Source organism: Hipposideros armiger, unplaced genomic scaffold (assembly GCF_001890085.2).
Source record: "Hipposideros armiger isolate ML-2016 unplaced genomic scaffold, ASM189008v1 scaffold_326, whole genome shotgun sequence".
Taxonomy (NCBI): Eukaryota; Metazoa; Chordata; class Mammalia; order Chiroptera; family Hipposideridae; genus Hipposideros; species Hipposideros armiger.
Genome location: NW_017731676.1, coordinates 193,904 through 210,461, shown reverse-complemented (window position 1 = coordinate 210,461; position 16,558 = coordinate 193,904). Strand labels below are relative to the sequence as shown.

Genomic DNA, 16,558 nt, shown 5'->3' with positions numbered 1-16,558 from the left:
TCATTGTATGTCGGAAGCAGATAGTTTACTCTTTAGTTTCACAGGGCCACAGATGAATAGGGGTTTTGCCCTAGAAGGGTGTTTTATAGATACCCCCACAAAGCCTCATCTGCACCTCATTTAGAAGACAGGTGATGTGATTTGGGACTTTTAAGTTGATGCTGTAGTAGGATGAGAGCTTTGGGGACCTTAAGATGGGGTAAATGTGTTTTCATTTGGGAAAGATGTGAATCTGTGGAGGCCAAAGGATGGACTGTGGTCCCCCAATTGCGTTCACATCCTAATCCCCAGAGCCTGAGACTATATGGTGTAACATGGCAAAGGGACTTGGCAGATGTAATTAATGTCACAAAGCTTAAAACAGACATTAGCGTGGGCACAGTCTAATCACAAAAACCCTAGAAGCAGAGAAATTTCTACAGTTGGAGGTAGAAAAATGTAGCATAAGAGGAATTCAGAGAGATCCCAAGCCTGAGAAAGAGACCTCAGTCCACTGCTGGCATTGAATATGGAGAGGCCAGGGATCTCATTCCAGAACCAAAAGGAACAAAATTCTCCCAGTTACCTGAACGAACTTGACAGTGGGTTCCTCCCCACGTCCCAGGCAGCTGACAGGTGATATTGGTCCTCTGAGATCCTAAGCAGAGACTCCAGCTGAGACATGCTGTGCCTTGAATTATGATTTACAGAAATCATGACATAATAAATGTGAGTTGTTTTACACTGCTTTAAAAAAGAAACATGTAAAATAAGAAACTTTTAAAGCATTCTTTCAAACTATATTGAATTCATGGAATGATCTCCAAGGACCATCCTGCTTGTCACTATTTTATTGTTGCTGTTGTTGAAAATTGAGTTTAGAATTTTGTTTTCACCTTCCCCTATCAGAAACCTATTCTGATGCAGAGAAGACACCACCCTCAATTTGAAAACTGTTTCTGAATGTCCTAACCTCATCAATACAAGCCAACATTCATCCGAGGACACTTTTTCTCACTTTTTCCAGATATCACTATTTAATTAAGTGTAGATATTTTCAGATGTTCTGGAATATTTGTAGTCTTATTTGCAATTTTTGTTTATGCTTAATCTGTCTGCCTTTCTCTGTTCTTTCCTTTGTATATTAGTCTGCTCAGGCTACTATAAGAAAATGCCATGGACTAGGTGGCTTAAACAACAGTCATTTATTTCTCACCATTCAGGAGACTGGGAAGTCCAACATCAAGGTATTGGCTGATTTGGTTTCTGGTGCGAGCCCTGTTTCTATCTTGCAGATGGCTGCCTTCTTGCTGTGTCTGCCTGTCTCTTTTTTGTTAAATTACTTTCTGTCTCTGTCTACCATCTACCACTGCTACCTCATTGCAGTTCCTGTGACTCAAATCCTGCTTTTCAATGTCATCCTGACCAGAAGTCTCAAGATACATAATTAGAAGGGTTTTTCACAACATTCCAAATACTTGAAATACATTTTAAAAGCTACACTTTTATTGGGTTTCATGTTGCATAAAGTAAAAAAAAAATAAGATTTGACATTTTTCTAGTGAAAGCTGTCAACACATTCTTGGAACAAATATAATTCAACTTTTATTTATCCATATAACATAATGACATTATTAACATTTGTATACTTTATGAAGCACCTGGCCTAATGCCTGGCCTATAGCTTTTGGATAAAAGGATAGATACATACTTTGTTCCCCTTGAATAAATAATAGGTAACAGATTTCTACTCACCACAATGGTTCTCTACTTTCCCTTGACTGATGAGTGAATATGTATTTAAAGAACAGTTTCAATGGGTTCATCACATACTACACTAAAAGCAGGCCCTGTGTTATGAATGAGTGCAAGTTTAAAACATGTATACACAGTTATCATTGATGGCATTGTCATATCATAAAACTGCCAGAAAACACTGTGCTGGAACTGCTGACAAATTCTTCCTTTAAAACACTGTCATTATTTACCAATACAATACTTGAAAACAAAACTCCCAAAAGAGAAATTCATTTAAAACTAAATGTCATTTAAATAACCTTCCCAAGGTCTTATAAAAATAGCAGAGAAAACAGCAATTTAGATACGTCAAGATAGAAATGGGGGCTTGCAAAAATTGGAAACATCCTACCAGTTATATTTTAAAAGCATTCATTTTCCATCTCTTATGTGGATGATGCCATTTGGAAAGGACTTTCTAGCTGCTGGTCTTAGAAGCATGAGGTGGCTTAAATAAACCCAACTGCTACATGATAATGAGATGAACAGACTTTTCCCAACTGAAGAAAGTTGACATGAATTTCCAAGAAAAGAGAATTAAAATTTTTTCTAACTTCTTCAAAAGTATTGTACTAGTCTAGCATTGCATGTTTACATTTGGGCTTGATATAACATGAAACTTGAATTCAACTGGCAAAAACTTAGAAAACAGTCCTCAGACAGCACATGAGGGGTTAGCAAATATTTATTTATCATCTAAATTGAACTAAATAGGAATTGTACATGATGGTACAAATTATGCAGTGTGTAGTGGCAGATCATATGCTAGTCAATGAGATACATTGTTAATGGTCTTTGCAGCTTGCCACCTGATGATAACAAGTCGTGGCTTATAACTAGGAGAAAAAAATAATATGCTACATGCTGTTATGGACCTAGGCAAGCACATAAAAGGAAGTCATACAGACAAGAATACCCAATATAGTACTCTAGCTTATAACTAAGCCCTTTAAACAAACAGAACACATTCAATTTATAATGAAAGACAAAATATAACACTATCTTCCCCAGAAAAATAAACATGCCAGCTTAAATAACACACTAGAATCAAGAATGTTCCTGAAAATCTATTATTTATATCTGATTTAAATTCAACAGTTGTTGTCCTTAAAAATGAGTACGGCTTTTGAAAAAGTAACTTGATGTGCTATTCTGTTATAAGAAAAGGAACATCAGCTTCTTGCTGTCATCATAACTGTAGCAGTTTCTCCTGAGATCTCAAATGTCTATACAATGCAAAGTAGTTGTCTTAATATATCTGTCAGGCTAAAGATAATTCATTTGTAAGGACAACAGCTGCTGTGTTTGCTTCATGCTTAACACCAACACTCAAAATGACTTATTTTACAAATTTTACAAATGTTTATAATCACTAAGAAGATTTACAAAACCCTACACCCTATAACAAATATTAGACACAAGAAAAACATTGTAAGTACTTAACGAATCTGAGGAAAGAAAAAATTCTAAAATATATATATGGAATTTCCATTTACTAAATAGGCAAAGACTTTCTGTTCCCTTTTTTCCTAGAGTTGTTATTAGTGTTTATTTCTATTTTTAATCCCTGTTTCTCCAAGCTGATAGCTTTGCACTGAAGTATTTGGTAATAAACACAAAAGGAAACTTAGCAATGTAGGAGGTCAGACATGGAAGAGGCATCACAGATCGTGAAGTAAAATCCCTTCAAAGTGTCATTCTCCTTGCTAATAAATCCGCAGCTCCAGCTCAATAGGTGGCATAAGCACTGAAAGAGGAGGTGTGCATTGTCACGTCCAGGCTCACTCCATCCACAGGTCCTCTTCCTAACAGAATAACTTAACTGAGGTCTGAAGAAGCAGGGGACGGACCCTACATGGCAGCGCCCCTTTGTAACGAGGATAGATGGTCATGACTCTTTTTCAGCTGTGTCCTGCTAGAGAGCATTTCTCTCTTTCAGGGAGTTTATGTCTGGGGAAAATGAAAATAAGGTGTGGTCGGGGCAAAATCTTAATTCTTCCAAATATGGCATGTGGCTAAGCATGTACTCTTCCCAAGTTCAGGGAAGGGGGTAAAGCTTATCAGTTCATTTGTGATTTTCCAAGCCTGGGCATTTCTCAAATGAGATTCTGAATCTGAATTCTAAACCCAGAAAGAACAAAAGACTAGGGATGTGTTCTTGGGGTATGTTTCAGATTCTCAAGGACAGAACCCCAACATAGGTTTGTCTGTCTTTTGAGAGGGCAATAAATTCATCTTAAAGTGTGTTTGTGTGTGTGTGTGTGTGTGTGTGTGTGTGTGTGTGTGTGTACACACACAGGGTGCCAAAAAAGTGTATACACATTTTAAGAAAGAAGAAAAACTGTATTAATTATAATAATATATACCAATAACAAAACATGAATAGAAGTCACGTTAGACATCCACAATTACAAGAGGTGCTCAAGGTGGTTACCACCAGTGCCCAGACACTTCTGGTTACGGCGAACTTCTGCTTGAGCATAGATAACATCTCTTAAAATGTGTATACATTTTTTGGCACCTCTGGCATAAATATAAATTTTGTGTTCTCCCAAAATTTTCAAATTTAGTCCTCAAAATTCTCTTATCAGGACTTTTTCAAATCAGCAGTTTAAAAAGATTTGGGTTGTATTTATTTTTCCAGAATCAAGTTTAGCATTTTACATAAAATTTTTCTTTTTCTGGCGAATAGTCATCTCATTTAATCAAGCAGGCTGTAAGGTCTTTCAATCCGTAAGATGTGTCATAGAAAAGTTATTTTCCTCAGTTCGAACACTTCTGCTACCAAATCTTTTGGGTTACAAGTTTGATATCATTAGTATTAACTGCTCGTATGTGTTACTGAGATTAAAATAACTACTTATGCCATGTCTACCCTACTTTTTCTTTAATTCAAAAACAGGAGAAAATCCTGCTTTCTCTTCTCTTGTGTTAAAGGAAGAATATATTCAATAAACAGTGCTTTATTGACTTATCTGTTCACTTTGAGTATTTTGGACATAAACTTTGCTAAGGATCCTGTAATCTGTGGTTATGGTTCTATTTCTCCATGTTAGGCAGCTTTTACTGAAGTACAATTTTTGGGTGTTTTGAAACATAACTTTCAATACATTCTGTTTTCAGTTAATATTAGTGGGTAGCAATGACCTCCAGTGGATTCTTATGTAAATAACAACTGAGTTTTTTAGAAAATGATAATTTTTCTCTATATATTTGTATCCTTTCGACCTTTTGGAGCTTGGTGGCTTAATGAATTAACCCCTTAAACTTTCTGAAAACATTTACGTATTTGTTAATCTTAGCTTGAGATTGAAAGACATTACATGTTCTCAATATTTTAACTTTCTCAATTATATAGCCTTTAAGCTAATTTGGAAACTAAAATGAATATTTAAAATTAACATTTAAATATTCATACATGTTTTCATGTGTAATTCATTTGCTATTTATTTTTATTTAAATGAAAAAAAAAACCTCAAAAATTTTATATTTTAGAAAGGTACTTGCTAAATAAAATAGGAGAAAAAAAACCTTCAGGGAATAAACATTTTCAAAAATAAAATCTCTTCATAATATTTATAAGAGAAAAGTAAAAGTGCTCTGAACATCTTGGTTAAGTGAAGTGAACTCATGAAATAATTTTCCTATTTGTTAATACAAAATTGGAAAATTGGAAAATTGAAAGCAAAATGCTTTAATATTTTTACATTAATAAAACATTATGTTTCTCAAATATATTTTAGATTTCAGGGAAGATTATTTGGAAGGCATATAATTTAAGTTTTTATGAGCTTTGGTGCTGTATTATTGTCATTTTGGATTGTGAGGTAATAAATTATTCATAAACATGTTATCTCTATCTTAAAGCATGACATAAGCATTAACACATTTTTATTTCAGTTAGTGTTTTTTTTCTGAAAATGGATTAAATGTACTTACTGATAAATTGCTTTCAAATCTTTAAACAAACTGTGGAGTAAAAAAAAAAAAAAAAGAGAGAGAATATACTTTTTCTCCCAGAAGAGGGCAGCAACATTTTTTTCAGTTCGAGTTCTAATTGTAACTCCATCTATTTTGACATTCTTTATCATTCTGAGGAGCAACCTTCACATCATTCTTTTGCACTGGAGTAAAATTGAAAGGATGTGTTTTCATCATGAAACATAACTATCGTGAATGTGGTTTAATAAATGTTTTATGAAGGGCACAAACCTCAAGGTGACCACAATTTTTCTTTCATGGTTTACAATAATTATAACACACCTGCTTCATAAAACTCATGGCTTTGACAACACTAATACAATAATTCTTAAAAACTACAGATGGTTCACATAAAAATGTTAAAGTATCTGATATTATGCATATTTTACATAATGGTGGAAAAGGAAAATTCAGAAAGATTAAAACATTTATTTTTGTTTATTCTGTGATTATTAAAATACTTAGCTTTTCATCAATATTCCAATTATCTTCAGTCTTCCAAGGGTATTGCAATGGAAAAAAGCAGCCAAGTACTCAAAACTACAGTTATGGTCACTTTTTGATAAATACAATGTGAAACCACTGAGCAATACACTTATTTTAAAAAAAATTAGTTATTCTTATGTGATATTTAACCAATTAGATGAGTATGTAGAATAACTTATCATAACACCTTTATAGTCATTTCTGTATTACAGAAATCTCGTGTAAGCAATACAAAAAAGTTGGATGGCTTCTCTCTGTCTCTCTCTCCCTTGCTGTTCTCTCTCTCTCTCTCTCTCTCTTTTTTTTTTTTTTTTTGGTTCCAAATATAAATTCTTCAGAAGCCAGTCGATGGCTTCACCCATCAGGAGTCCAGCGTGTGCCTGGGCAGGCGATAGTGCTCGGCTTTGGGACGGAACTTCTTTTCCTGTGGGTTGGCATATTTCCACTTAGAAGGTGACATTTTATGCTTTTTCCTCTTCTTATCTGTGCACCATACCTTTTCACAGTATTCTTCCACTCTCTGGAAGTTGCTGTAGCCAATCAGCTGCAAGAACTCCTTGTACCATGGTTTTGCTGCCTGCGGGATGCTGCTCTGAGCAGGACAAGGCATCTTGTGAGGCCCGTCCTCTTCATAGTCTTTGGTAAACATTTCCTCCACTCTCTCCTCTTCCACTACCTCCAGGGTGACTTTTCGGATAGTGTGGCTAAAACTGTGCTCTACTGTCTGGCAAAAATAGATACCGGCATCCATTTTGCGCACCCTTAGGAAGAGTAAACCGAGGTCCATCTTAACCACTCTGTCATCTGTCTTCACCTGCAAGGGAAAAAATAACAATAATGGCACTGGAGCACTATCCAGCAGAGAAGAACACCAACCTATAGCCTTTTCCACTATCTTGAGTTCTTTCATTTCCGTTATCATATGATGAAATCATGAAGACATATATATATATATATATATATATATATATATATATATATATATATATATNGTGTGTGTGTGTGTGTGTGTGTGTGCCCTGAACTTGATTACATTTGAGGTCACTTCATATCAATGACTCTGAGGTCATTTCACATCCATATTTTAAAGAGCAAAGTGAGAGAGCTTTCTCTTTAGTGATTCCAATTAATCATTAGGGGGGGGGAAATTCAGTTCAATATAACACTTTAATTTACAGTGAGATGAAGATTTGTCAGAGTTATTTATTTTCTTTTTTAATGAGCAGAATGGATTCCATTTCTCACATTATTAGTTCAGAGGTTCTTATGCCTTATAGATCATAATGACCAACGTTTCTATAAAAATCGCTGTTTAGACAGCTGGGCTACTTGCACTCTCTTTAATTAAAAAAAAGAAAAAAGAATCTATCTGCTAATTGAGAATTCTTTACATTTCCACTAGGCAGTCAATTTAAAAGAGATTAAAAAAATTAACAAGTAAAATCCAGATTCTGGTCTATAGGACCTCACAGTCTAGTAAATATTAAGTCTGTCTATATTTTCAGTACTCAAATATCTCCTTTTTATGTTTGTAACATAGTAAATTATGCACATTATTTCTATAAATAAATAATTACACTTCAGGGTAAGAAGACCACAATAAGGCTTTCAATAAATAACTCATATTTTACCACCAGTTGTTGTACTGATGAGTATATGATTTGACATTAGACAAAACTAGATTCAAATGCTGGCGCCGCACTCTACTAATTATGTGAGATCTGGGACATTGATGTGTATTTTTTGCCTTAGTTTTCTTTGTAAAAATGGAGATAATAACCTTAATGTTACTTGAAGAATTGCTCTGAAATTTAAATAAAGTAACACAGGTGAAATTATTTTGCACAGTGCTATCAATACTTACCTCTACCTTTCTGTATATATATTCTTCTAGCTAAAAATAAACTGATGTGTTTTCATGTGGGCTAAGAGCGTATCGTGATATCAAGGTGATTCACACTATACTGGCTGACTCCCCCTTTGAGAATGCGAAACAACAGCAATATTCACCTTTGCCAATATTAAAGGGGCATCATACCAACCACCACAACCACCTTGCCAGTAAAGTCCATTCCAACAAGCATGTTTTTGTCCCAGTGGTAGGTCCTGGCAAGGCCTTCCAGGCTTAGCTCTTGATCAGTTTGGGCATGTCTGGAGATGCGATGCAATTACTCATGTGTAATTACTCATGTGTGGTCATTTATATAATTTGTGATAATGTGGCATAGTGACATTTGTGGTATAGTGGGGGATTGTACCTCAAATAGGAATGTTAATGATAAATTATGGGGCTCCCAGAGGTATTTTTTTCAGCTATCCAGGTAAATTAATTACTCCACAGATTCAGAGTGATATAGTTGGATGATAAAAGGGGCTCCATATGAGTATATCTTTCATTAGTGGCTTCCCTTGACATGGCCATGCTCAGGTAGACAAAATGCTATAGCCATTAACTCAGGAAGTTCTCGAGTGAGGAACCCAGGAAGAGCTCTCAAACCAAAAACATCTTCACTACATAAAACCAATCTGTTACCTATTGATAGGTTTTGCTGAGAATGTACCTTTGGCACCTGCCATACATAGCCAATAACACTTAAAGAACTTTGTGTCACTCTGCTCATTTTAATCAGGCCCCTTGACAGTCTTCTCCTCACCACGAGCTTTCTCCATAAATTCTCCATCTATTGCAATCGCACTATCACCACACCATGCTTCTCATGATACTTATGCTGAAGGACAACCTCCATTGTTTCTAAATTTGCAGCTGCATTTGACATGGATGGACCTGCCTCCTTAAATGTCTTTTTAATTTTTTTCTGTGTAATACATGCCATTATACTGTTCTGGTTCTCTTCCTGGTTCTTTCTTGGTATCTTCTGTAGATTTCCCATTCCCTCTGAGGCACAATCCTCTATCATTCCCTGATCTCATGTTTTAGCTCCATACATTTGATAACTCTTCTACTTCCTTGTTTCAATCAGCTTCTCTAAGATGGTGCATCTTACACATACATAATCCATTGTTTTCTGATTCCTGTGTTTTACAAAACACTGATCGAGACTTATTTGATCTTTTATTATCTACAATTCAGTGTCTTTCCACTCAAACGTTCCCCTCATTCACTAACTTACCTATTTATGAAAATTAAATCATCATTCTTCTAGTCTTCCTGTCCCCAACTGTTGTTCATATATACTTCTCTCTCATTATGTTCTCATATCCAAAACATCCCAAATTCCCATCAACATTTTTTCAGTGATGACCACAGAAGCATCCACTCCATTTCATAGTTTTTGCCATGTTAGAGTCTCAGACTTTATAACTGATTCTTTGACCTCATCTCCTGGCTGGCTCCCCCAAATCTTATTTCTTTCTGTCCCTGCTTTCATGCACAACTTGATTCTGTTTCAGGGCCTATGTTCTTGTATTTGTCTAAAGACACTTCTCTATGGCTGATTCCTTGTCATCCAGTAAAGCTGACCTAAATGTTATCTCTTCATATAGGCCTCCTTCACACTCAGCAAAAATGTCCTCCTTGTCTATTACCATCATGTCACCTGTTAAACTTGATACACCTGAGCATGCAACATTATCTGCAAATATATAACAGTCCTTCAATTTTCTTCTTACTGAGATCTTTCCCCTTTATTTCAACAAATGAGTACTATTTTACTCTTCTTCAAAGTTTACTTCCTTTGATCATGGGCCTGACTGACTAGTTAGTCAAACTCTGCTGCTTGCCCAAACAGGTGAGAATCATTTCATTAACCAGATCCTGCCTTTATAAATCTGTATCTCCCAACAACTTAATACAGTGTTCTCAGACTGGGGTTGGTGGAATAGGTGCATTTCTGGAGATCAATGAATTTTTTGCAAGGATTTCTTAAATTAGTGTGTTTATTTCCATGATAATAAAAATTAAAAAAAACAAACTATATTCAGGATCATATGGAAGGTCAACCTCATTGTTATTGTTTGTGTTTATCATAGATCTGAGACTTTTTCAATGCTTTGATAGTTTCCAGCTGCTGAGAAGAACAAAGATGGATTTAATATGTTAATGATAGGTTCCAGCCGAATGAAAACCAAACAACATGCTTATGTAGTAATGTATATAAAAAGTTTTGAAGTCACTTGAATAAAGTGTTAAGAGGATTGAGTCATCATATGGCGTGCAGTGTTATAGGCAGATGTCTTATATACACACATACACACACATATGGGGTGGGGTAGTATGTGTCCCTTCTTACGTGCATAGAGACATTTTATTTCAGTGAAAAAAAATCATAACATTACATATTTAAATAGCGTATAGATTTGTTTATATTTTATTTGTAAATTTACTTGCTTCTATATTTGAATAAAAGCTACAAGCATAAAAAATGCATGTCTTATTTGATTCTTGTGAATTTCTAATAAACATTTTAATGTCATGCTAGCATCCCAAGGACAATGTTTTACATTTAAGGACAGGTGGTGGAAACAGACTGTATATCACTAGAGTCAAATATTCCTCTCATAGCTCCTTCTGCTCTCAGTTCCCTGCATGGAAACCTTATTTCCCACTTCCATGTCTTATTCTGGTCTTATTCCTTTTTTCCCTTAGCAAACTCCTTCTACTGTCCACCAATCCAGTTTTTAAAATTTACTTCCAGGCTTAAACTTTCACTTTTTAAGTGAATACTTTCTTTATAGCCCATACGATCTTTTGTTCCTTTCTGTAACTCAATAGCATCCATATTTGTAGCACACATGATAGTATTTATAATCCTCTTCAAATAATGTTTCCATGCAAGTTTCATCTCTTTAACATGATGCATTTCATAAGGGGCAAAGGACTATCTGCTAATTATTGTAAATATTCTATAAAGAGTAGAGTGCTCAGAAGACAGTGAAAAAGAACATAAGAATTTGTTCGGAGTATACAAGACAACAGGATAAACCAATAAGGATGTGTCCAAGTTATTCACCACTTCTACATAAATCCAATAATGATCTGGGTAAGGAAGAAGCAAGCGTCATTTCAGGAGCAGTTAGTAACTAACTTAAGAGGGCTATGTTTCACAGTTATATAGGATAAGCAGTTCTAGGACAATGCCTTCCCCTGAAAAGAATCTATACACAAACATCCTCACTGCATATGATCCTTTGTTCCCTTTCTACTGTATCTCCTGTGAGAGTGAATGACACATGAGAAAATATGGAAGTCATCTAGCCTAGTTTCTGGCATATAGCAAGCAGTTTATGAAAGTGTTTTAAAAGAAAACAAAAAGCAAAACTTGAAATAAATACAAATCCTCCTTGATCTCTGGACTAGGAGTGCTTTTTTTCTTTTTCTTTTCCCTAATCTGGTGTAAAAAGCTGGTATTTCTTTCATAATCAGAAATCCAAGTTTAACAGATAAAAACTGTACTGTGCAAAGTCCAGACTGGTTCAAAGATGTGTAAGCAGCTTTGCTTTCATTGATGATTACAATAGGAACTGACCCACATCTTTTATTTGCATTTTAGAGATAGGGCCTGTCCTAGAATTCAGGTCGTCCCTCCTGGGTACAGTGAATCGGAAATTCAAGAATGAAAGATGTTTGAACTCTCAAATCTGAATGGCTGGACATGATGTAGGTTGAATTACCTTGAAAATTAAATGTATCTTCCATGGCCTACAAATACCTAAAAATAATAAATGACTTAGAAATTTGTATTTGAAGTCTTTCCACGATTTAATCTTTCCAATTTAGTTAACATGGGTACCTTCAACATCAAATCTTGATTACAGAATTGTTTTCATTCAGCTGTTCTTTTTCTACGTCTGCAGACCAGATTTCCTTGGTCAAGAAGATGGTACATAATACATCATTTTATCAAATATTCTTATAGGCAATCTAAAAAAAATACAGGATTTCTTACTAAAAATGGTTTTAATATTCTTCGCTATAGAGATTGATTCAGTATGTTTCATAATGTCAAGTAAAAAAAAAGTAATTGAGCAAAGAACCTGCACATCTGGTAGCTGGTCAGGAAGAAGAAGTGATTTCCATGTGTATCAACCATATGGTTCCACACTCTTCATAGGAAAAGGACAGACATAGGACTTGAATTGGTTTAGTTCAGAATATATTTAACTATGAAATCAGTTCTGGTCAAGAAATACACATAAAGACCAGCAATTTATATACTTGTTTGCTTATCTGGCCTGTTTCAATTAAAAAAAAAAAGGTTGACTTACAGAAAATATATCACATATGACAGCATAAAAATATTTTATTAAAAATAATTTCCAATATTAACCTGCTATATGATAGAGATGAATACCCAATAGATACAGGGAGAATTCCTTAATAGCTCATTTGGGAAACCTGTTTCACTATGTAGAAAACAAAGTTATAGTTATACGTTAGATTAAGTAAAGATCCAATTGTGGAAAAGTGAATTTTAATATAAGAAGATGATGAGAAGAAAGTTATCATAAGAGCTCAAAACTATACTGTGAAAAAATGTTATATTAAAAATACTAACTGTATAAAGAAGAAATTTCATTTATATTCAAGAATGGATTAATATATAGGAGATACAAAGAACTCTTGTAAGAAACCAAAAAAAGTAGAAAAAAGTATATAAATAGGCAATTCAGAGAAAGAGAAACCAAATTGTTTAATTAGCATGTAAATTAATGTTCAACTAGTAATAGTAATTTTAGAAATGCAAATTTAAGATACTATTTTACATGCAGAAGAAAGGCAAAAGTGAGAAAATACGAAATACTGGTGAGGATGTAGGGTACTGGAAACCCACATGAACTGCTTTGTGAGTGAAGATGGTGCAGAAGTTCTGGGAAGTAAGCCAGTAATTATTATAAAAAACAAGGATGTTGACAGTTAATAATGCAGAAATTTGCACTCAGATAAAAATGGGGTTATTTTCAGAGATGATCATGAAAGACGTGGTAGTGGGAATTAATGACACCCTTGGTACACTCTTAGTTGAATGGACCATTTAAGGGCAATGAACACAAGCTATGGCATGTTAAGTAGCAGACGGAAACAATGAAATAGACACACAGTAACAGTGATAAACCAAAAAAAACACAGTGTTGAGTTTTAAAAAGTAATAGAAGTTGATAAAGACCTATTGCATAATGTATTTATTTTTATGGCTCACGCATACTCAAAATGCTATATTCTCATTCAGTGTACAAATGTAATATCGAATGTATTCCAATCATTACAAGGGATGCATATGGGGAAGCAAAGATGAAAGTGGAGAAACGTGTTCCAGGAAAAATAAAGTTAAACAAGAAAGATTTGTGTGAACCGATCATGACAATGTGCCATAAACTAAGTAGTATGTTTAAAGTATGCATCTGAAGTAAAAAACATGAATCAAGATACAAACAAAAAAACCCAACAAAAGAACAAAACAAAACTATCTCTAGCTGTTTGAAATATTATCCTGGTTTGACAACCAATAAACCAAGTTTGTTTGTGAGATCAGTTCACACTCTAGTAAACTATAGTCATACGATTTTATAAATATTGCTCAAAAACAAACAAACAGCAGCAGTTTAAAGGTAATGTTTTGTTAAAAATTTCCATAGATAAGAATATCAGGGGCCGGCCGAGTGGCGTGATGGTTAAGAACTGGCTTGGGACGCCAGAGGACCCTGGTTTGGATCCCACATATGAGGGCCAGTGACACTGCTCTCTACAGCTAAGATGCTGAACAACAGTTCAACCTGGAGCTGGGCTGCTGTGAGTCGTTGGCGAAGGCGTAAGCTGCAGCCCCTGTGGCAGTGGGTTGCCATGGACTACCGTATGTAGCCAGCAGCCAGCGTGAGCGGCCAGCAGCCGCAGTGAGCGGCCATCCAGAAGCCGGTGACTGATCTGCCTCAGCCGGGAAGAGCGCAATGATGGTGCCAACTTGGGCCAGTGAAGCAACGTCCTCCACAACTAGACTGAAGAACAAAAGGACAGCAACGTGTCTGTTCCCCTTCCCCCAATTCCCCAGTGCTGTTCCCATCCCCAATTCCCCAATAAAAATCTTTAAAAATAATAATAATAATACATTATCTTAAGGTGATGTCTCAATATCAGGTGAGGACAAGACATCCAGGTACAGTTCAACCTGTTAGTCTATGGAGCTAAAAATGTGGTACAGTTCTAAGCTGGTATATCTTTATCAGATGTACATTTTTTATTCTCTAGACTATTTGAACTATAATTTACACTAGCTTGAGAGGAATTGGAAAGTGAAAGGAATTTAGTATTTTTGAGCATCTTATGTGTGCCTGACAAATCTGATTACTTTGTTTAATCAGATGCCCAGAATCAGAGTGCTCTCAGTGGAATAAAACGTAGATCCATATTTGATTCCATAGATCTAGGAAGATATGTTTAATTTTCACAGGTGTTCAGTATGCTTTTGGAAAGTTAACAGGAGAAAATTCTACCTAAAACTCTAGATTCATTTCTATTCTTGTGACCACAAAGTTACTTTATATATTTTCATTCATATAATAGAAACTGTGTCTTTCCCATTAGCAAAGGAAAAAAATAAAATTAATGCACTATCCTGCTAATTTCTCCAGAACTGAAATATGAAATATGGGGAAAATGACATCAAATAAAGAAACAAAAACTCATAGACACAGACAATAGTTTGGTGGTTACCAGAGGGTAAGGGGGTACGGGGGTAATAGAAGAGGGTAAATGGGATCAAATGTATGGTGATAGAAGGAGAACTGATTCTGGGTAGTGAACACACAATGTGATATATAGATGATGTATTACAGAATTGTACACTTGAAACCTATGTAACTTTACTAACCTTTTTCATCTCAAAAAACTTTAATTAAAAGAAATATACTTGTCAAGGCTGAAAATTGTAAATTCTAAATATTTATCTGTGGAGTTATTGGTTTAGAAAAGATGAGCATATTTTTAATAGGCTGAAATAAAAAATATCAAAACTACTAAACAGAGGTTTCAAATAAGGCAGAGTTCATGCACTTCATGTTATGACAAGAAAAACAAAAAAATTACATTAATGTGGAACAAACCTGATGGTTTCAGTACTTGTGAATAAAGGCACAAATGTAAACATGGTTGTCATTGATTTCTTAGACTTCCTGTCATGGGTTAGCACTGGTAAGGTCAAGAAAATATGAGTCATCTCGCAAACAAGATGGCAGCATAAGGATGAGATGATATAATACAAAATTGCAACATTGAAAGATGTAATTTGTGTACTGCATTTTCTTTGTTTTGTTTTTATAAGGGAAACTGTCTCCACTGAATCATCCATAAAATTATATTTTAATTGAAACTGTATAAATTTAGCATGGATGTAATGAACTCAGTTATCTGGAAGGAACTGCTGATTGATAACCAGGCAGTCTGAAGGCAGAGTTGAGAAGTGATGGCATAGGGTAAAAGAAGAATTGAGAGTGAACAGAAGTTCTGGAGTTTTGATACCATCTTACATTCTCTCTTGGACTTTCTATGATAAACATGTGCATTTGTGCATTACTAAGCAGTCTGTACAATACATATGATTAGCTATTTTAAAGTGAGATGGTTTATTTTAAAGACACATAAACACACATAAAAATATATGTGTTTTCATTTGAACCCTTAAAACAGAGGTTAATAAACTTCCTGTAAGTAATGATACAGTAAAGATTTGGGGCTTTGAGGTCATATGGTCTCTTATAAGTGTTCAACTTTGCAGTTGTAGCAAGGAAGCAGCAATAGTCACCAGCTAAACAAATGGGCGTGGCAGTTTCAAATAAAATTTTATTTATAAAAGAGGTGAAGGGCCAGATTTATCTCTTAGGCTATAGATTACCAACTTCTGCTTTAAATTATTTTCAGGTTTAAAGGAGTATTCTATTTTCAAGTTAAAAGTAATATGTTCCAAATGCAAAACTTTCAAAGTGAGTATCATATTAAAATGAGGAGTTATTTACTAACCTTATGAACAACTTGAAACTCATAGATTCATTAGAGTTTAAGTGTTTAATCATGATAACTGAAAATTAAACACAGTGAACTAATAAACATTTAAATCTAAGCCAATAATTACATATTTAAATTTTCCCACATATACTTAGTTTTAAAATATAGCACTTATGCATTTTAGAGAAAGAAAAGGTATAGAGAAATACTTCAATTGGCCAACCAAATGCCTTAACAAGAATGAGTTCCTGGGCCAGCCGAGTGGCGCGATGGTTAAGAGCTGGCTTGGGACACCAGAGGGCCCCGGTTCAGATCCCACATATGAGGGCCAGTGACACTGCCCTCTACAGCTAAGATGCTGAA

At 34.9% G+C, this 16,558-nt stretch overlaps 1 protein-coding gene across 1 annotated transcript in view; it reads right to left on the bottom strand.

Moving 5' to 3' along the window:
• Positions 1 to 6,541: 6,541 nt before the first annotated feature.
• Positions 6,542 to 16,558, bottom strand: part of SEMA3E (semaphorin 3E) — an 84,780-nt gene continuing 74,763 nt past the window's right edge. The window contains exon 16 of the mRNA XM_019660707.1: positions 6,542 to 7,057. Within this exon, the coding sequence (XP_019516252.1) occupies positions 6,605 to 7,057 (453 nt within the window). The 3' untranslated portion in view covers positions 6,542 to 6,604. The remainder of the gene's footprint in view (positions 7,058 to 16,558) is intronic.